At 39.5% G+C, this 23181-nt stretch overlaps 1 protein-coding gene across 4 annotated transcripts in view; it reads left to right on the forward strand.

Moving 5' to 3' along the window:
• MAP3K5 (mitogen-activated protein kinase kinase kinase 5) overlaps positions 1–23181 on the forward strand; it is a 232293-nt gene that overhangs the window by 168306 nt on the left and 40806 nt on the right. For all 4 annotated transcript variants that reach the window (XM_028494405.2, XM_024122625.3, XM_028494403.2 and 1 more), the window contains 4 exons: positions 12698–12831; positions 20397–20524; positions 21167–21303; positions 22237–22342. In XM_028494405.2, coding sequence (XP_028350206.1) covers positions 12698–12831; positions 20397–20524; positions 21167–21303; positions 22237–22342 — 505 coding nt within the window. The remainder of the gene's footprint in view (positions 1–12697; positions 12832–20396; positions 20525–21166; positions 21304–22236; positions 22343–23181) is intronic.

The following is a 23181-nucleotide window of genomic DNA, read 5'->3' on the forward strand; positions in this document are numbered from 1 at the left end:
CGGAGCCTGGGCTCCGCAACGGGAGAGGCCACAACACTGAGAGGCCCGCGTACCGCCAAAAAAATAGTCAGTGAAAATTCTGAATGATAGAACCGTTTGTGGTCCTCGTTCATATGCTTATGCAGAGAACCTGAAACAATGGAGGATTAACAGAATAAAGAGAGGAGGTGATAACAATCACCCCGGTGCTATTGCTGTCGACCGCAGTGCTGCTTTTCCTTGTGCCTCCTAGATATAGTACACTGCAGACACCTATTTTTCGACTGTGTCCATTTTCTCCATCGTGTCTTTCTGCTGTGTATAGCACAGCCTTCCACCACAGTGAGGACAGTTCAGGGGACTTTCAAGAGAGCTGACTCTCGCAGTTGAGCATCTTTAGGGTGACAGTCGAGGGGAATTTCAATATAATAACCAATTGTTAATTCTGTCTGTAGTTAAGTTCTATACTTCTCTAGCAGTTGTGTAGCTTTTGACATTCCTGGGTAAGCCTAAGCCTCTTTCATTTAAGTTATAAAAAGATGATAGACCTAATTTGGAAAAAAGAAATCCTCCCCACGCACTAGCTTGCTGTCTACAGAAGTAATAGACAATACTTCTTATTTGTTATGCTTTATATTTTGCACTGTTATATTTTCTTATTTAAGCGATTGTGGTGAGGAACTAGATCTCTTGATTTCTACATCAGTGCTCTTCTGACTGCACCTCATTATCTCTGTTTTTATTTGGGTTAAATTTAGAATCACTTGATACACAGCAACTGCCAGGGTAATAGTTAACAAAGACAATGAAAATGAAACAGTTCCATTAGTAATAAATTAACAAGTGGATAGATTTGAAAAATCCATAAAGTTATTTCACAATATCATAAATTGCTGGGTTTACAAAAGGCAATAACAGTGATAGCTATCCTTTATTTCATACCCTTCTTTGAAAAACTAAATCCATCTTACAGAAACTACACAGAGCACAGACAGGCTATGGTAGCCATGTTAGACAAGCTTGGTCTTCATAATTGATTGAATCAACAGTTCAGAGACTCTGCTTTAGAAACTCATTTAACCCTATGCATTGCATAACACGGCTTTAATTGCCTTAGAATTTGTGGTGAATCTGGCCAGCTGATTTTCCTAAGACTCAGTCTCCTATAATGTAAAAGGGATAGGTAGATCACTTTTCAGAGAGCTGAAAAGTCAAGAAGATCCAGGGTCAAGATCTCCTGATCTGTGTGCAGTGGTACTAAATGGGGTGGATTTTGTAACACGCCCTTCCTGATCAGACAGTTCTCCTGCAAATGCTGAGAGCATTCACCAGCCAAATATGGAGGAAAGTGCTCAGGTTTCTTCCTAGGAATATCCAGAGGGTTTTAGTAGGTCTACTGACCTCACAAAAACCAACTCATACCATAGTGCTCTCCGATTCGTCAAAGTGCTCCTAACTCACACTTCTCAAGAAAGCACAGGTATACTGTTGTTTAAAAAAAAAAAAAAATTAATTTATTTTTTATTTGGTTGTGTCAGGTCTTAGTTGCGGCTTGAGGGCTCCTTAGTTGTGGCATGTGAACCGTCAGTTACGGCATGCATGTGGGATCTAGTTCCCTGACCAGGGATCGAACCCGGGCCCCCTGCACTGGGAGCCCAGAGACTTAACCACTGTGCCACCAGGGAAGTCCCACTATCCTTTTAATGTTAGAAAAACACTCGTGTACTTCTGTCCTTTGCATTCTATCAGAATAATTTAAAGTCTGTGACATAGAATGACTTCTGCAGTATTCCCAGTAGACTGTATAGTCTATACAGTGAATTCAAGAGTACTTGTTTTAAGTATTGAAGTAATATTTTGGCTTAGTTTGCCATTTTGCCACAACTAGTGACATTGCTGATGTTGTAGTCTTGGGTGTTCTGTTAGCATAACATTAATGAGTGGATACGGTGATGTGCTGGGCTGTGAAGATGATGACGTCCATCTTGGCTCTCCCTCTCACGGAATGTCCCTTCGTAGCCAGAACACCTATACAATATGAGTTATTAAATAACCTTAACTTACATTTTTACATAACTTATGGTAACTCCATTATACCCTTGATCACATTTCTTAGCTATTTTCAACATTCTCGACTACCATTATTTTTTCAGTATTCTAAATATTTAATTAAAATGAGTTCCTTAATTTCATTACCACAAACTGAACTCAAACTTCAACCCATGAATGACATAGCAAAAATAATTCCTCCTCTTCCCATTCTTTCTAGTATAAACAATAAGGATTACTTTGGAGAATTGTATGCAGAATAATTATTTTCTGATCTTTACCTTCATTTGAGATAGAACTAAAATTGTTTCAATACATGTGTCAATTATTCCTGAAGCCTTTGGGTACCTTGGCCCAAAACAAAATTAAAATGTTGGAAAGATCAGATGCTTTTAAAAAGTTTTTAACTTCACTTGGGGTGGCATCAGCATTTGGCAAACATTAACTATTAATGTGGTTCCATAAACCACAAATTTGAAGCTAATCCTTAGACTTCCTGGTGTTTGAAAAACTTCTTATTCGAAGCCCAAGTTAAGATTTACTTTTCTTTTTGATTTTAAAAACTGAGGTTTCTTTGAAGCATTACAGTTGTGAGAGGGATTCAGCCTCCTTCGGGTCATGGTCAGACCCCTCCTCCAACTGATCATATCGGACTCTGCTCTAGTAAGATCCTTGTGCTGGGGTCAGTGGTCCTGGGTTCTGGCTCTGACTTTGCCAGTAGCCAGTTTTATAACTTTGGACAAAATTCTTACTCCTGCTGGGTTAAGATGATATCATTCCTTAAATGAGAGTTGAACAAGAAGATCTTAAATGTCCTTTCCTAGCTCACATTTTTTATAATTTTCAAGGTTAGTATAAACTGTACCAGGTCTTTTAAATATAGCTCAATACCACTTTCAGAGGACTTTTCTGTTTTTAAACAGAAAGAGAATATAGCTCAATACCACTTTCAGAGGACTTTTCTGTTTTTGAACAGAAAGAGAAACAACTTCTTTTGATTCAAGGCCATGTTTTTTGATTCAAGGCTGTCTTTTGAAATGGAAGGGTTATGAACCCATATCTTAAATAGCTTAATGTATTAATTTATATTGAAATCATTGAACAATTGATTACAGTTAACTATAAGAGTTCTAACACTTATCAGCTGTGGTCCCTGTTTTTGTTCTCCCAGTCTTTCATAGCTTCACTGAGAACAAGGGCATCTACACTGTTACCCAAGCCAGACACCTCAGAGCAACTTCTGCTCCAGCCTCACCCCCAGCACTTCCTCCAGTCCCTTCACCCCATTTTATCAGTCCCCCATCTCAGGTCCTCAACATCTCTCATGCGGCCTGATATCTCTCCTGCCATCAATACACTGTCCCTGCCATCACTGGAGAGATCTCTCAGGCAGATTTAATCCGGTGACTCCCTTAATTTAAAAGTTTTGTTTTGTTTTGCTTCTTAATTTTTAAAATTGGAGTACAGTTAATTTACAATGTCGTGTTAGTTTCTGCTGTACAGTAAAGTGAGTCAGTTATACATACACATATAGCCACTCTTTTTTAGATTCTATTCCCATATGGATCATTACAGAGTACTGAGTAGAGTTCCCTGTGCTATATTCAATGATCTATTCTATATATAGTAGTGTCTATATGTCAGTCCCAACCTCCCAATTTATCCCTCCTCCTCCACTGCCCCGTTCCCCCCTGGTAACCACACGTTTGTTTCCTACATCTGTGACTCTATTTCTGTTTTGTAAATAAGTCCATTTGTACCATTTTTTTAGATTCCACATGTAAGCGATATTATATGATATTTGTCTTTCTCTCTCTGACTTAACTTCACTCAGTATGACGATCTCTAGGTCCATCCATGTCGCTGCAAATGGTATTAAAAAAATTTAAAAATTAAAATGCAAAAGCTTTGATGCTACTCTTTGTAGAAGATTTCCGCACCATAGAACGTTCTTACCTCCCTGGCTGTAACTTAGCTTTCCTTTGCACTCTGTGGTCCGGCAGTGCCAAACTCCTTTCCATTATTCAGACAGCCAGGCTGTTCCTGCCTCTGGGCTTGACATGCAGGTGCCAACTCCACATGCTTTTTCTGCTTTGTCCTACTTGGTGACTGTTTCCTAATTTTTTGAGATCCAGCTCAAGGGTCATTTATACTTTGAATCATTTTCAACACCCCTTCTCACTTTTCTCTGCTCTTACAACATTTTTGTCCACTCCTCTGCCCTAGCTCTTCTCATTGCCTTGTAATTCAGTAGCCTGCACCAGACTGTTTACATCCCAAGGCTGGACTGTGGCTCTCTTTCCCTTTTCACCACAGTCTCGCATGGTGTCAGGCATCCAAGCAGAAGTTCATTCAGAAGGCTTAGAAGGGTTTGAAGCTGGGGAGTGACAAAACCAGAGTTGTTTAAACCATATCTCAAACTGGGGAGGGGGGATATGGATTGCAGGGGGGCAGAGTAAATGCTGGGAAATGAGCTTGAAGATTGTTTAATCAATGTTAAATCCATAATCAAGCTGAATACCATAATCAAGCCACTCTCAACCCATTCTCTTCATGTCTCTCTCTCTCTCTCTCTCTCTCTCTTTCACTCTCTCTTTTAGTTCCTTGAAAAAACCATAAATTACTGAGGTCCTTTGGTGTTCAATACAGAATATGTTGTCTTCCTCCTCATGCCTCTCCCAAACATACATATATTCTCCCTCCCTTTTCCCCTCCTCCTCCTTTTTCTTTAATGCATTTGTAATATTTACCTCGCTGTTTTATCAAAATGGGCATGTGATTGACACAAGCCTCAGGTAATCATAGCAGCTGGCCCTGTGAACCTGTTTATATGTAGTTTCCAGGGTGCATAGAGAGGAAGTTGCCCCCTTGTGGGATGGGTTAGGGACAAGCAAGATAAAAGGAAAGTTTTCCTTTCACTCAAACATCTGCCGGATGATGAAACACCTTACCGTTTCTTCTTCTGTTGATTTGTCTCACACACATTAACAGTAAATTATGGTTTAGAATTCATTTAAATCAATTCAGAGTCATCCAGTAGCACACTGGTTTGTTTTTCTTGGGCATCCTATTTCTATTTTTGTACAGCTCTCAAGTTGAACATCCACAGTTACTGCACTGCCTGAGAAAAGCTATCACTTCTGGTGTTGTATGATAAGAATATCAGTTTGTTACTCATTCATTTATTCCGTTGCGAGGAAAAAAAACTTTTTCCTCTACCACCTCAGGTTCAGTGATTGGGAGCCTGCAAATTAACTGACGAAAGACAGATCACAGAAGGAAAGACAAAGTTTATTTCTGTACGAGGGAACACACAAAGAAGTGATTCCTGAACAACTAGAGTTAAGAGTTTATTTATCTTAATAAGAAAAGTTCTTAATAGGACTTCAAGGGAAAGCAATGTGGTGGGAAACTAATGAGAAACAAGTGGAAGATACTGAAAGTTTTGAAAAGGATTGGTTTAGTAATTTCTTATCCAGGTATAAGTGGTCCTAAACCTCCTGGAGAGGGGATTATGGCAGCTGTATTTTCGAGAGACTTTGCTTAAGTCAGCAAAAGAAGTTTAGATAAGGTTTTTTCCACAGCTGCTATTTATTCAGATGTTTTCAGCTTAAAATAATCTTGGTACCACATTAGTGGGTCCAAGTGGATTCTATCAATTCACTCAACAAATGTTTATTGGACACCTGTGGAAGGCACTCTCTAGGTGCTGGGGATCCAGCAGAGAACAAAATACAGAAAATCCCTGTCTTCACTGAGCTTACAGTATAGTGGGAGACTGATAATAAATAAGTGAAATACATGCTATAGTTGATAATGATCAGTATAAAGGAGAAAAATTAAGCAGGGAAGGATTTAGGAAGTTACAGTGAGACAGGGTGTATAATTTTAGACAAGGAAGCCAGGGAAGGCTCCTTGAGAAGGGAAGGTCTGAGTAAAGATCTGAGGGAGGAGAGAGCTCTGAGATTAGATATTTGTACCTACAGCGTTTTTCCTATTCTATTAATGCTATTAGTAGCATTAATGTTTTCATTAATTATGAAATGAATTAATGTAGTTATTAATGTTTTCAGCATTTACATATTACTAAGGCAATATAGACTGAAAATCAGCAAAGCTATCATTTGGCTCTTTGAGGTGACTACTCAGCTAAGGTAATTAAGTGCCGGGGGAAGTGCATGGCTTTTTAGAAGGTGGCTGTTTGACTCTGGGTCCCTGGACGGTGCAAGGACTTAGTGAGTCATCCCTTTGTTGTTTGGCCTTGTCGGGACTGTCTTCCTACGCTCCTCCCGGTGCCAGTTTAGGCAGTTGTGGGCAGGCAACAAGAGAGGGCTGATTCTAGAAGCGTTCTCATCGCTGCTTCAGAATGCAGCGGTCTCCCTCGGCAACAGCCTGAGTTGCTAACCTTTGCCGTAGAAATAGAATGCGAGCTACATAAGCAGTGTAATTTTATTTTTAGTTTTTAAAATACTGAATTCCCCCGTCCCCACCTTCCTTTTCCTACCTACTTGTCATTTAACAGACCCTGCCTTCCCTTGGCTTTTGGCCAATGCTCTGTTCTACTTTTTCTGGCCATCACGTAGATAATTCCCTCTTCTTGTAGATAAGGGCAGTTTTCTCAAGCCTGCTTTTTCAATTTATATCTCTATATTGTAAGAATAGGAAAAAGGGGTTAAAAAAGAAGGAGTACCCAAGCGGCAACTACCCATTGGAACGGTTTTCAGTTTTATTGAAAGCCCTTTTGATTTTTACCATGACCACTTCATTTAACAGTAGTCAACTTCTATACTTAATATTGTTTTTTAAAAAAAGAACAGTCTGTTGATGCTTTACATTCCTTAGGGAAACTAAAACTTGAGCAGTTTCATCAAGGCTTATATAGTCTTCTCTACGTTAAGTAAGTATCCCTGTGGCAAAGCTCCTTTCAATCAAAGATAAATGGATAGCAACATTAAATGTTTTGTTTTGGCACCTGGTTTTTAAAAAGGTTCTCGTCAATTTTTTTATAGCCTGATTGATTAATTAAGCCAATAATCACTGATCCTCTACTACAAGCCAGATATGTCTAAGACTAGGGACAGAGAAATTAAAGTCCTGGTTCTCAAAGAGCTCAGAGTACAGACTGGAATGCAGATTTGGGTAAGAGAAGAGTGAAAAAAGTGTGAGCGAGTGAGGGCAGAAGGCCTTGGAAGCATATCAGACCAGAATCTAACCCAGCTTTTGAGGGCAGGTGGACAGTTCAAGAAAGCTTCCTTGTTTTGAAGGCAGAATTACCTAGGTAGAAAACGCATATGTGTAAAGGCACAAAGATCTGTGGAACCTCCCTGGGAATTCTGGGGGGACACTGATGAGATAGAAGGTTAGACACAGAGGCAGCAATAAGGTCCTGAAGGGCATTGATGCCAGGCTAAGGAGTTTGGATTTGATCCAGAAAGTCATGAGGAACCGATAAAGCAGAGGCAGTGGTATGAACATGGAAAGCTCACTTTGGAACTTTGAACTTTGGAAAGTGCACTGTCCACTTAATGGAGAATGAATTAGGGAACAGGGCAACAAGAGAGGAGAAGAGAGCGAGGCCAGTTAAGAGTCTGTAGAATTAGTACAGAAGCAAGGAAGGCCTGAAATGAGGCAAGAGCAGTGAGGATTAACCTGGTGGCATTTGGCAATCAGTTTGATGTGGGAAGTAAGGGAAAGGGAAGAATGGAGTCTAAGATGGCCAAGAGGTGTCTACTGTATGCTTGAATAAGTGAATGGGTGTTCAGTGGATATTGACAATGTGCTGGAACATCTTTACAGTACTGGTGTTTGGAACCAGAACTAAGAACTAAGATGCAGCTCTCATGCCGTAAAAAGATTTTCCTTCACCATTGGCAGTAGAAAGAACAGAAAACTTGGAACCTGTTGAGCTAGCTGGTTTAAACCACTGCTCTGACATATTTTCAGTGGAAGATACTTTTGATCATTTGTAAATTGGAGCTAATCATAGACCTTCCCTACTATGACAAAGGCTTATGATGACCATCAAATGAGGTAGGTATTGAAAGCTGGGGTTTTTTTTTCTTTTAATTATAGTGCATTATAATAATGTAAGGTGGTGGTAATACTAGGTTCAGTGTACAGGTTTCCGTCCCTTTGATAGGCCACACTGGCAAAGATGAGCTACTTTGGTGATGGTCCCTGTCCTGCCTCCTGCCAGCCTGGGTCCTGGCTGGTAGATTTCCAGCATGCATGGTACAGCATGGTGGAAGTCCAGGCCGCAGGAGTTGGGTGTAGAGACTTGGACTCTTTCAAGTGGAATTTTTGGACTATGTTTACTGCCTCTTTGCTGGAGTTTTATCTTCTAGTGTGGGGAAATTGCTAAAGGATCCCTGTTTCCTATTCTCTCATCCTGTAAACATATCTAGTTTTCTCCTCTGGTCTAAGACGGCCTTCAACCATATATTAGGTAGCTAGGAGTACTCTCTATTGTACATTGGGTACAGTGTTGCCACCGGGCAAGTAGACACCTCTCTTCCAGAGCTTGGCCTCTTTCCTCTGCCAAAGAAGGGTCTACAACAGGGAGACCAGTGCTCACCCGGTCCTAGCATGTGGGCATAGCTTTCCCCAAAAGAATACAGCTCGATTGCCTTCTGTCAAGGCTTGGAAACCTATTGGAAACAAATAAACAAGCTGGTAACAGTATGCCCCCATATTCCTCATCCTCTGTGACAGTGGTCTCTCAGGTTGAGAGTGTATACCCCAGAGAGTTCACCGAGTAATCTGATTACCTACCTTTGTAGGTAATTTGTCCTTTTTATCTCTGCTTTCTTTTATGATCTTCTCTTTGCCTTTCATATTTTGTAGTTTCCCTATATCATATCTGAGTGTGAATTTATTTTTATTTTTCCTATTTAGGGCTCAACTTCTGGAGTTTATGTTTGAGTCTGTCTCAAATCTGTCTGGCCTTTTTTAGAGTGTCTTATCCTTTTCTCATGTTTTGGATTTCTTATTTTATATCTTTATGTTAAATATACTTATTTTAGAGTTTCAGTTTCTTTTATTTTGTGAAATTTTAGGGATTGATATTTGTCAAATCAGCCAACACTCACTGATGGTGAATTGTTTCGTTATATATTTTAAAATTTTGGATTGTGAGCTCAATTTCAGTGGTGCCTTATCAGTGAGAATCCTGCATAGCCTGTATTAAGGGAGTCTTCCTTTTAAATGTTCTGCTTTGTTTCCGTTGTCACTCCAGGGATTTCCCAGGCTCAAGACCAATTACGGGTATTAATTATAAGTGTAAATGTGAACTTCAGACAGTATGAGGATCAGCCAATGGTTGGAAGTATTCAGAGGAGACTTGTTTTTGTCAACTGAGAGCTTAGTCTAAGACAGATAAGCTTTCTTTTTGTTTCTCAGTGCAGTGGGCTGACTTTTTTCTAATCTACCATCTCACCATGTTATAGTCCTCAAGGACCCTGGTTTTATGTGTTCCAGCTCTTCACCTTGCATAGGCACAAGGCTTCATTTCCTGTCCCCAATGAGCATTAAGACCAAAGTCTCAGATAAGGAATTGGTGAACTGTAGCCCAAAGATCAAATCCAGCCCACCACTTCTCTTGGTAAATAAAGTCTTATTGGAACAAAACCATGCCCATTTGATTGGGCTACTTACAGTGGCAGAGTTGAGTCACTGCCACAGAGATCGTATGGCTCACAAATCTGAAAATATTCAATATCTGGCCGTTTACAGAAAGTGTTTGCCAACGTCTGCCCTAGATTAATAAGTCTGAAAGCCCTGCCCTCATCCCCACTGCTTGGGCTGCAGGGACATCATTTCTTGTGATTATCCCTTTAGTGTTCCTTTTCCTCTTAATCTCTAGCTCCTTGAAGTCTTCTTTATGTTTTTATAAGCCTGGCTAGGCATTAAAAGTATTTTATTTTATCTAGGTATTTTGGACAGGAACATTTTCTTTTTTTTTTTAAGTGATAATTTTTAAAAAAATTTTATTTATTTATTGGCTGTGTTGGGTCTTCATTGCTGCACGCGGGCTTTCTCTAGTTGCGATGAGCGGGGGCTACTCTTCGTTATGGTGTGGAGCACGGGCTCTAGGCGCACGGGCTTCAGTAGTTGTGGCATAGGGGCTCTGTAGTTGTGGCTCGTGGGCTCTAGAGCACAGGCTCAGTAGTTGCGGCGCACGGACTTAGTTGCTCCACGGCATGTGGGATCTTCCCAGACCAGGGATCGAACCTGTGTCCCCTGCATTGGCAGGCGGATTCTTAACCACTGCGCCACCAGGGAAGTCCAACATTTTCACGTACCTAGCCTACTGTATTGCCAAAACTGGAAACTCTTCTTCTACTGTCTTTGGATAGTAATATATTCTTCCTTTTTGTATTTCTTGACTGACCACTTAACTTGATCATTTAAAATTTTTCTTTCTTTTCTAATGCAATTCTTTTTTTTTAACATCTTTATTGGAGTATAATTGCTTTACAATGTTGTGTTAGTTTCTGCTGTATAACAAAGTGAATCAGCTATACGTATACATATATCCCCATATCTCCTCCCTTTTGCGTCTCTCTCCCACCCTCCCTATCCCACCCCTCTAGGTGGACACAAAGCACCAAGCTGATCTCCCTGTACTATGCGGCTGCTTCCCACTAGCTGTCTATTTTAGATTTGGTAGTGTATCTATGTCCATGCCACTCTCTCACTTTGTCCCAGCTTACCCTTCCCCCTCCCCATGTCCTCAAGTGTATTCCCTATGTCTACGTCTTTATTCCTGTCCTGCCCCTAGTTTCTTCAGTACCATTTTTTTTTAGATTCCATATATATGTGTTAGCATACGGTATTTGTTTTTCTCTTTCTGACTTACTTCACTCTGTTTGACAGTCTCTAGGTCCATCCACCTCGCTACAAATAACTCAATTTTGTTTCTTTTTATGGCTGAGTAATATTCCATTGTATATATGTGCCACATCTTCTTTATCCATTCATCTGTCAATGGACACTTAGGTTGCTTCCATGTCCTGGCTATTGTAAATAGGGTGGCAATGAACATTGTGGTACATGACTCTTTTTGAATTATGGTTTTCTCAGCATATATGCCCAGTAGTGGGATTGCTGGGTTGTATGGTAGTTCTATTTTTAGGTTTTTATGGAACCTCCGTACTGTTCTCCATAGTGTCTGTATCTAATGCAATTCTTTAAAGCCATGAAATTTTTCATCTCCTTGTCATTCTTTTCAACTATTTTGTAATTCCCATGATCATTTACTTTTTAATCCCTTGATAATTTTAAACTGTAATAGTCAGTTTTCAAACATAGTTTTTGGCTATCTTATTTTTAATATCTTATAGTCAAAGATCATGGTTTTTATGATAGCTAGTCTTTGAAATTTGTCTAAATTTTCTTTGTGGCTTAATATGTTACTAATTATTTTATATTTTTCATATATGCACAAAAGGAATTTATATCTGGATACAGGGTTCTCTCTGTATTTGTTATACCAAGCTTGTTATTTGTGCCATTAGGGTCTCTATTTTGAATCTGTCTGCTAGACATATTGGTTTCTAAAAGAGTTCTATTAAAACCTATTGTGGTTTATATTTGTCTATTTTTCTCTGTAATTTTGTCAGCTCTGTATATTTTAAGGCTGTGTTGTTAGTGACTGACAAAATCCATGATCATTATCCTCTTTTGGATTATTTTTGTGTGTTAAAGTTAACTTTGCAGGTTTATGAATGTTAGAAATCAGGTTTTTTTTAGTGGCTAACTCAAACCTTTCGGTGAGTTGAACCTAGCTATGTGCTGCCAGTTTTATACTCTAGCAAAATGTAGACAAAAGAAGGATCTTCTGCTTGTGGTCTCTCCTGCTGGCTTGTAGTTTTACATTGGGTTTCTACAGACACCTGGCTTGATCATTTGATGACCCTGAATCCTGCAGTTTAAGTTCACAACAAAAGATGTGCCCTTCTGGATGACACCTCCAGGTCTGAGAAGGTCCCTACCAAATGTCGCTATTCTCCTTTCATTTGATCCATTTTCCATATTCAGCTGACACGCTTGACACTTTGGGGTTTAGGGCTGTGAATATTTCCTTTTTACATCAAAAATGAAATTTTTCCTTCATTTTTTATTTTTAAAATGTTTTTTAATCTTGGGGAATTGGGAATCGGGGCTGAAGTACAAATAATCCTTACTTTATTATTGTCAACCAGTAGGACCTCAAAATTTTCCTCTTAAGCAAAGCCTTTCAGTGGTTTTATTCCCCTGGCAGAGTGTGAAATACTTTCATAGTACCAAAAGCTGAAAAACAAAAGAAAGGTTAATGAGATGTGATAGCTATTGATAGACATTGATGCTAATCATACTCATTTCCAGAATCACTGAAAACCAGGATTCAGTGGGTAGAAAAAATCCAACTGGGCTTTTGGAGAAGCACCTTTATGGATTTAAATACATAGTCCCCCCTCTATTCATAACAGTTTTGAAAATATGAACACACTATGCTCTATGTTGAGTCTATTTTTTGGTTCTTGAAGCTGTTGCTTTGAACTTCGTCTTATTCTTTCCCTTGTTAAAGCCATTTGATAAAATAAGGAAAAATGCTCTTGGAAAAAGTTGATGTTTAAAATGTGGGCTGCAACTAATTTTCAATCGTCTCTCCCCCTTTTTCCTTTTGTAGTATGACTATGAATATGAAGAAAATGGTGACAGAGTCATTTTAGGAAAAGGCACTTATGGGATAGTTTATGCAGGTCGAGATCTGAGCAACCAAGTCAGAATCGCCATTAAGGAAATCCCAGAGAGAGATAGCAGGTACAGTAATTGTGACTAATGAAAGCTGTTTTCCAAGGTATTTCGGTTGTTAATAGCATTTTAAAAAATATTTTGGTAATATTCTAATTAATGAAACTCTGTCTGAAAACTCCATGGCTTTCATTAGCTCTGTCTGAGGTTTAGCTGCTGCATCATTCAGTGATTCAAGCACAACACTTTGGTGGGGAAGGATGGCATCTCTGAGGTAACAAGGACAGGACTTTCAAAGAGAAGAAAAGAGAATAGTCCTGTGTGTGTTGGGCTCAGGTTATATTGAATCATGGTTGGTTTATTATCTGGATAGATGGGGAATAAGCACCAGCAGAAATGGTTTGAACCAGGGGTTCCAATTTCCGGTCAGACATGTAATGACGTTGGAAGTCAGCACTCCGTCCTAAACAGCAAGTGGAAAGCTGGACAAACTGAGAAATCAACAACTCTACTTTGTCCGAGCCATTGGAAAAGCAACGTCACAGGACAAACCACTGCCCCCCACATTGGAGACACAGTTGTAGGGCAGAAGCCCTATCAGATCCTCACAAAGAATGTCAGAGAAAGTCCCCTTCCCCAGGCTTCCTGCAGAGGTAGAGGGGAAATAACCATTTGGAAATACACCTGTTCTTAACAAGGCCTGCCCTCAAGAGAAACTATTCTACCAGAGCCTAAACCCTGTGTCATCAGAGCCTGACTAACCTAGGGGAAGAGACGTGCCCACCCCCAGGCCACTCTAGCCATCCTATTCCACCGAAGTGGGGACTGAGAAACATTTGTGAAGTTCACAGCCCAGCAGTGCAGGCTCACTAAAAGACAGAGACTAATTCACAAAACCACAGAACAATGCTTCCCCTCACCCCACACCTCACCACCATACCACTAAAGGTCTATTTAGTAGAGTTCTTTTTACCTAATACATCATGTCCAGCTTTCCACAGCTTTTTTTGTTTGTTTGTTTTGGTTTTTTTTACAAAGCATACTAAAAGGCAACAAATACAGTTTGAAGACACAGAGCAAGCATTAGAACCAGACTCAGATATGACAGGGATGTTGGAATTATCCGACTGGCAAATTTAAAACAACTGTGATTAATATGCTAAGGGCTCTACTGGAAAAAGTAGAAAACATTCAAGAACAGATGTCAATGTAAGTGGAGAGATGGAAATGCTAAGAAAGAATGAAAAGGAAATGCTAGAGGTGAAAAACACTGTAACAGAAATAAGTTTGAGGATATGTCGATAGAAACATTCGAAACTGATAGGCAAAGACAAAAAAAGACTGAAAAAATTGAACAGAACATCCAAGAACTGTGAGATGACTAAAAAAGATGTGACATACCTAAAGGGAATACCAGAAAGAAAAGAGAAGGAGAAGAAATATTTGAGGAAATGGTTTGAACCACACATAATGGGGCCTTGAGGAAAATGGAATGGTTTTTAGGAACAAGAAAGTTGTGCAGGGAGCAGGACAGCTGTGGTGGCAGGGTTATCTGTTGCTCCGTGCTCCAGTGCTCTGTCCTACCATTTGTTTCTCCAAACAACAATTCTCTCTTCTCTCAATCTCATGATTTCTGCTGCCTCATAGCTTTTCTTATGGCTTCTCTTTGTAAGGTAGCTAGCTGCTCCTACAATCAATTATTTACATTTTCTACATGTTGTGGATTCAGCCTCTGAAAGAGAGAGAATTGGATTGAGTCTCTTGTTGCAATATTTCTTATTTGGCCAAACTTCAGTGCTGGGCTACATTGTGGACTTATTTTGGCTGCCCCTCAAGTTCATGGTTTTTGGCCACCGAGGTACAGTCACATGATCAGCTTTCTTCAGAAAGGACACTCCTGTGTTTACCCCACCTCTCCACTTGTAAATCTAAAAGGCACCTCAAGGTTAACATGGCCCAAGCTGAACCATGGATTTTTTACCCTCAAATGTACTTAACCTGCAGGATTCCCTATCTCCGTTAATTTCACCCCACCCATCCAGGTGTTGAGGCTACTAGAATTCATTTGGATTCCTCTCTGTCTCGGTTTACATTACTCCATCATAAGTTCTACTGTTGTCTCAACCTCTAATGTTTTCTGAATTTTTCCACTCTTTCCCATCACCAGTCTAAGCCTTCGGGTTTCCCACGCAGACTCCTTACTGCAACTGATTCATAACTAGTCTCTGCATTTGAGGTAGGAGATAGATGGGCCCCTGGGCTGGACAGCTGGTGTTTGTCAAGTGGAGTAAAATTGAAGCCTTGTTTTCCCTAGACACTCCAAGGACAAAATTAGTGGCCGGAACTGAACTCTGCTGAGGTAAAGAGATAAGATGACCACTCCTAAGGTCAAGGAAAACTTCCCTGTCTGCACATGCACAGGAAGCCTCCTTGGGGGTCAAAAAGGGAGGGGGCATCACCCCATAATAAGTGTGGACATGCACCCACAGGCCTCTGCAGTGGAATCCATCTTAGCAAAAAATTGTGCACGCGTGTTGGGGAACAGGTCAGGTGTGAAAAAAGAAACAAGGTAATTGGCCAAAGGTAAACAAAGACCCGGAAGGACTGTCCTATATGAGTGATTTAAATCACCTCTTTACTGCGCTCCTCCTCTTTAGAGAGGACGCATGTACCCTTTCTCTCTGGGTGTGTATTTCTGCCTTGCTTCTGTCCTAAATAAATAAATGGTTTCTTCGTGTGCTCTCCCACTTGTGCTCTGTCTCTAATAAACTTTGTGCCTGTTTTACAGTGTTTGCCTCCTTGAAACATTCTTGCTTTCAAACGGGGACAAGAACCAGGGGAACTTTGCTTCTAGCCTCTAGCCCCTGGTGGACTAGCAGCTAGGATTCCTGGTTTTCATCCAGGCTACCCAGGTTCGACTTCTGGGTAGAGAACTAAGATCTCTTCAAGCCCACTCACTGCTGGCTCTCCAAGATCACTTCACTCTTCTTCCACTCCTACTCCACCCTTCCTCAGAGAAGGCACAGAGATCGTTCTCAAGTTGAAGTCACATCGTGTCACTACCTCTTAAAACCTTCAGTGGATTCTCATGTAACCAGTGTAAAGCCCAGAACCCTTAGCATAGACATCTGCCTCCCTCTGGGGCCTCACCTTCTCTATTGCAGCCACGCTGTCCTCTCTCTGTCCATCAGGCCCACCAAGGCTCGGTCCCCAGATTTTGGCAGGATTGCCTTATTTTCATCAGTTATGTCCCAGTTCAATTCTCAGGCCCTCAGAGACGCCTTCTCTGATTACCCCAAACTGAAAAAGACACCCTTCTTTCCCATGCATCCAGTGTCCCAGGCCTCAGCTCTCTTTCTGCTTGTCCATCCTTAGTCTCCATCCTTGGTGCATGACTGTGACAAGTGGCCACTGTGCCTTCAGCCTCCATATCTGCATTCCAGGCAGGAAGAGGAAAAAGGAAAACAAATTTTCTCGGAAATGTCCAGCATACTTTCACCTCTGTTTCATTGGCGAAAAGTGGACACCCGTAACTACAAAGGAGGCTAGAAACTCCGTAGCTTTTTTTTTTTTTTTTTTTTGCGGTATGCGGGCCTCCCTCTGCTGCGGCCTCTCCCATTGCGGAGCACAGGCTCCGGACGCGCAGGCTCAGCGGCCATGGCTCACGGGCCCAGCCGCTCCGCGGCATGTGGGATCTTCCCGGACCGGGGCACGAACCCGTGTCCCCTGCATCGGCAGGCGGACTCTCAACCACTGTGCCACCGGGGAAGCCCTCCGTAGCTTTTAAGTTGGCCAGTTGTTTCTCCAAACAAAATCATAGAAAGAGGGAAGAACAGATATTAGATAGGCAGACAGTAAATTCAATTTTATGTTTTCTGTGGTATTTTTGCAGTTTCCCTTTGGTTAGTTCATGAGACATATATATGAATTCTTATGGGATGGTGATAGAAACTATTCATTAAATACCTAAGGGAATGTACATAAATTTGTCATATTAAAATTTTTGTTAAATATTCCTATAGGTTCTTAAGTATTATATACACAGAGTGGATTTTTAAGCAATACAAAATTTTAAAGCGTTGTCACTATCAAATTGCTGCAGCAAACTCACTAATCTGCAGCAACATCACCTCCTTTCTCACCACCAGATAAATTTAAATAGGTACTTGGAAGGAAACCACTTTTAAAACTATCTTTGTAGCTTACGTTTATTCAGCTGCCACTGTGCACACACAGAGTACACCAACACCAATAAAGATCCATTTGGTATAATATGGGTTGTTTGAAAATACTTGTGTGACAAGCCCTTCTCTTGAACAGCTAGTGTGGGACATCTTTTTGTTACCTCTAAAAGAAGATTGCAGTGAAGTCTATCATGTTATTGTGAGATACAGCACACAAAGGTATTTCCATCTTTGTGACCTGGAGAGGTTTTTTCAGGTTGCTTTTAACAAGGTAGCAGTTACAAAGGATAATTGCTAAGATGGTAGAATGGGTATAAATAATGCATAATCCAGCATATACTAACCACTGCCATCTGTAGTGAAGGATCATGGCAACAAAAACAGCTTCTTCTGTGTTTCCCTCACATTCTAAAAACGCTTTGTTAGAGCATCAGAGTTGTCGTAAGAGCGAGCTGGTGCATTTTAAGGACACTGATAGTCTGTCTCAGCTAGTTGTTCATCTCAGGTTGGCGTCCGCTAACATTCTACACACCCCTCAAGTATTAACTTAGATCAGGTATTTCCACCCAGATGTATACTAGAGCCATTTGGGGAACTTTACTGATACTGATACTCAGGCTCTACCCCTCAGAATTCTGGGGTGGGTCGTGGGCATTGATATTTTTAAAAATCCTTCCGGGAGATGCAGATGTCCAGCCGAGGTTGGGAACCACTGCTTTGGATGGTTGTAGTGGGAATTTGACTCAGCAGAGGTGCTCTGGAGACATGTATGATTCAATAATTTTTCAAAGCTAAATGCATGTATATCTGTACCATTTCTTCTTTCCATTGTCACAGCTAATTGCAAAGAAACGGGATTTTCTTGTAATTCCTGTAGACGAACATTGCTTATTGACCTGAACAAATTATAATTTCATGCTAATTCAGTGCTTGATACTTAAACTTTCACTTACATTTAGTGAGAATTGCTAGGTGTTACTAATCATTTCCATATTGGAGAAAAGTTCTTTTTCTTAGCCAGGATGAATCCTGACTATTATTGTAACTTTGAGCTATCCTTTGGTTACGTAAAGAGGAGTGTGTGTAGTACATTTGTTTCTCCAGGATCTTATATTTAAACATTTATGATTGATATTTAATAGAGTGTCAGAGGTGGGAGCCCTTTAATTATCATAAACTGAGTTAGCCTCTTGCTTCAGATAATTTAGTCATCTTGATCTACCAAATCTATAGAATTGGCCCAATATTGCCACTGCTTTACTTCATGCATATCAAGAGCAATCTTAGTAACTAGTGTTAATAAATTGTTTTAAACTCCATGGAAAAAGTAACTTGTAAATGTCTTCATAGTTGAGAGTCATTACCTAAGGATCTTCTTGGTAACACTGGTATTTCTTGTGTTAACTCATTCAAGCAATAATCAAAATGGTGTTGTCCCTAATTGATACCTTGTTAAGGGGTTTAGTTTAATACCAGCCTTTAGTTTCTAGAGCAGTTCTAAAGAAAACTAAAATTAGTAAAAGATCTAATATACAAGTCAATTTTTTGTTGTTGTTGGCAGCTTTCTGAGTAATATTTCACAGAATATAAAAGTTTGTTTAAATTAAATGAATTTGCAGGAATTCCCTGGCGGTCCAGTGGTTAGGACTCAGCGCTTTCACTGCCAGAGCCTGGGTTCAGTCCCTGGTCAGGGAACTAAGATCCCACAAGCTTGGCAGCATGGCCAATAAATAAATAAGTAAATAAATAAATTTTTAAAGTATATTTTAAAATTAATTAATTAAATGAATTTGGGTTTTTGTAACCTACTAATATATTATGCAATACTAACTGATTCTAGTATTTCTTACTGGCATTCAAAAAAATCCATTCCTCTTATATGGATTTGCCATTATAAGATCTGAGCATTTCTTACATGTAGAACTGAAGCAAATTATGAGGCAGCACGCTTGTATTTTATGTTGTAGTGGTTAATGCCTTTCATACCTGTAGCCTCCATTGTACAACAGAAAAAAATTTAGGGAATAGCTTTGAGTCTCTTTTTATGTTTATCGTTGCTGACATCCTACCACAGTTAGTTATACAATAATTATATTAATATAATATATGATGATATATTAATATTCAGGATTGTTAAGAGCCTACAAACTTCATAGTACTTCAGATAATCATCAGAAGTGTTCTGATTCCACATATATGCGTTAATATATGATATTTGTTTTTCTCTTTCTGACTTCACTCTGTATGATGATCTTATTTACAAAGCAGAAATAGAGACACAGATGTAGAGAACAAACATGGACACCAAGGGGGGAAAGTGGAGGGTGGGGGGAAGGGGGTGAGACGAGTTGGGAGATTGGGATTGACATGTATACACTAATATGTATAAAATAGATAACTAATAACAACTGGCTGTATAAAAAATAAATAAAATTCAAAAAAAAATGTATGGGTACCAAAGGGGAAGGGGGGGATGAATTGGGAGATTGGGATTGACATATATACACTATTGATATTATATATAAAATAGGTAACAAGTGAGAACCTGCTGTATAGCACAGGGAACTCTACTCAGTGCTCTGTGGTGACCTAAATGGGAAGGACATCCAAAAAAGAGGGGATATATGTATACGTATAGCTGATTCACTTTGCTGTACAGTAGACACTAACACAATGTTGTAAGGCAACTATACTCCAACAAAAATCTTTTTTTTAAAAAGTGTTGTTGTGTCTGTTCCAGAAATACAAATAACTTTCATCTTATAATTTGATAAAGCAGTATATACCAAGTACATGAATTTGAGGTCTGGTCTAAAACTGGTCTTTCAGTATGGAGGCTCGGTTAGGATTGGGTAAAAAAATTATGATAGAATAGAATTGGATAGAATAGAATCAAGGAGGCTTGGCATATAATGGTTTTATGTTTTCTACTGAAGGGTCGCTGGGCCTTTCAGTAAGTTCTGGAATGAATATTAAAATTATTTGCAATTTTTATCTTCCTGAGCAAGAATCTGCTGGAATAATAAACTTATGAAGCCAATGGAATAGAAGGTCATGTTAATGTGGAGAGTGAGCTGTGTGGATGATTTCAATTTTTCTGGGTTCAAATCTTAGCTCTTTCACTTACTAGCTTTGAGATCTTGGACAGGTTAGTTATCCTCTCTGTGAATCAATTTCCTTATCTGTAACATGGGCATCTTAGTAGTACCTTCTCATGGGCTTGTTGTGAGAAATGAGTTAATATACACAGAAGACCTAGAACAGTACCTGACGCATTTCCCCTTAGACTCTACCAGGGCTCCAACTTCACAGAATTTATGTGATGAGAAATAAAGGCCTTAGATGGTCATATTTGATTTCATATATGGGAATTTTCCATTTGTATTGCTTAAATGTTTACGCAAAAGTCTGGCTACATAATTAGCTCACTGGCATTTGCATGTCTTTCAGATACTCCCAGCCCCTACATGAAGAAATAGCACTGCATAAGCATCTGAAGCACAAAAATATTGTTCAGTATCTGGGCTCTTTCAGTGAGAATGGTTTCATTAAAATCTTCATGGAGCAGGTCCCAGGGGGTAAGAGATGGTTTTCTTTCTTTAAAAAATGTAAGTTTCTACTATGTATAAATAAGCTACAAGGATATATTGTACAACACAGGGATTATAGCCAATATTTTATAATAACTATAAATGGAATATAACCTTTAAAAATTATGAATCACTATGTTGTACACCTGAAACTTATATAATGTGGTACACCAACTATATCTCAATAAAAATAAAGTATAGGAAAACCTCAGAAAACAACTTACTTTAAAAAAAAATATGTTTCTAGGGCCTTGAAGAGGAGTAAAATTGAATGGGATTTACTAGTTTACAGGTCTTAATTTGTCTAAATGTACAGAAAAATTTGACATGACATTACCTTACAGTTTATTAGGGGACAATAAATGAGTATCAGAACTGTTTTTGTATCAATCATTGTGACTTGGATTAAGGTTAGCAAACTGAGTGGTCTTTGACTGTATTTGATAATGACCATCTTCAGAGCAGGGACACTTTCCTATTTATATTTGAGCCCAAGTACTGTATCTAGTATAGTACCTGGGCCACTGTTAATAAACAATAAATGTTAGCTTAAATTCATGTTACATTATTAACGTGCTTTAAAGAATTCATTTGGATAAGATTTTATCCACTGTTTCTCCCTACTTACAGGAAGTCTTTCTGCTCTCCTTCGTTCCAAATGGGGCCCGCTGAAAGACAACGAGCAAACAATTGGCTTTTATACCAAGCAAATACTGGAAGGATTAAAATACCTCCATGACAATCAGATAGTTCACCGGGATATAAAGGTAGGATGAACTAGGATTCATTCATTCATAAGTTCCCTGATGAGTAATTGTTTTATTTGCAAAAGTCATATTGTCTTATGGGTACTAATTTGGAATGATAAATAAATCCTAGAAACAGCAGAAATATATCACTCTGCCCTGAGTCAGTTATTGATATTCATGTCTTATCTCTTCCACTCAAGGAATAAACCCCTTAACCATGTTCAACCAAAAAAGATTCAGTTTCCACTCTATGCCTGGCCCTGTTTCAGGTGCCCTGTGGGACTGGTGGCTCAGCAGAACAAAGTTAAACAGGATATGGTCCTTGCTCCCGAGAGGCTTACAGGCTGGTTAATCTTTGTATCCTTACTACTCAGTAAATAATTTGTTCAATTAATGGATGAATAGTTAGAAGGAAAAAATAAAATCCCCACTTCTCACAAGTATCATATACTCATGTGTTGAACTAAAATTAGATAATTTATGAAATTCTCCTTAAAAAGGGAAAATTCAGAACTAGTAAATTTATGACAAAGTCTGGACTATTGAAAGTAAGTTAATATTACTACCCTAAAACCAACCCAAATACCCATTTATTTGTGCTGCCCCTAAATATTCCAGGAAAAGAAGTAAAACAACATAGAAAAGAAAGTAAAGTGATTGAGAAGTTATAAACATCATTAAGTTAACTTATCATACCCATATCACACACAAATAGCCCCTACTATCTGTAAACCTCGTTTGACTTTGTGACCTGAGTAGCAGATTGTGAACTGATAATATGCAAACAAAAGTGGTGTCAAGAATTCACTACTGAGATTAACTATTAAGGGAGAGTATAGAATCAGTGTCCTTTTTGCTGTAAGGACACCTTTACTTACTAGACTTTCAAGCCAACAACAAACAATATTGGAAGAAAGTTAACATTTTTGATTAAAATTCTCTCTTCTCTAGGGTGACAATGTGTTGATTAATACCTATAGTGGTGTTCTCAAGATCTCTGATTTCGGGACATCAAAGAGGCTTGCTGGCATAAATCCATGTACTGAAACTTTTACTGGTATGTTTTTGCAATGATGATAGAGACCTTATGTAATTAAAGAAATAATTGCTGCATTTGAGCATAATGTGAGAGATAAATTTAGTCTGTGTTCTCACCAACATTAACGTTGCTATCTTTTGATGCCCTGAAAAACGTTATAGAGAATTTGATCTGGCCCATTTCTTAACCTCGTATTTATATGACTCGCTCAGTCTCCTGCTTAATGCCGCTGAAGATTTTTTTTTTAACTCTCAATTCGTTATTTGTTTTTCTTTTCATGTCTTTACTTCTCTCCTGGTTGGTCTACAGCCACTATAATCCCGACAAGATTCCTTTTTTTAACGTTTCTTTAGCCCAGCCTCTCAGTGATTCTTACTTATACTTTAATCATTTCCCATTTGGACTATGAGTTCCCTCTTTCCTAATCTGTTTACTCCCTGTGGTCTATTCCCCTGCACAGCACATAAATAACTAAGATATCAATTCAGAAAAAGGAAGTGACTCACTAACTCAGAAGCAGGGTGGGGAGAAAGCTTTCCCGAGAAATTAGGCCATGCAGCTACTGAGCTGACGCTGGGGCAAAATCCTGGGAGGGTGGAGACAAAGTGATTTCCAAACAGGTGACAGTAGCCAAGAGGAAACAGAGGCTCAGAGAGATTGACTGCCCAGCAGTTATGGGGAGGACATCTGGAACTCCAACCCTGCTCTCCACTCCAAGTTTTTTTTTAATTTTTTTAATTTTTTTTTTGTGGTACGCGGGCCTCCCTCTGTTGCGGCCTCTCCCGTTGCGGAGCACAGGCTCCGGACGCGCAGGCTCAGCGGCCATGGCTCACGGGCCCAGCCGCTCCGCGGCATGT

The sequence above is a fragment of the Physeter macrocephalus genome, chromosome 10, assembly GCF_002837175.3.
Source record: "Physeter macrocephalus isolate SW-GA chromosome 10, ASM283717v5, whole genome shotgun sequence".
NCBI classification, from domain to species: domain Eukaryota; kingdom Metazoa; phylum Chordata; class Mammalia; order Artiodactyla; family Physeteridae; genus Physeter; species Physeter macrocephalus.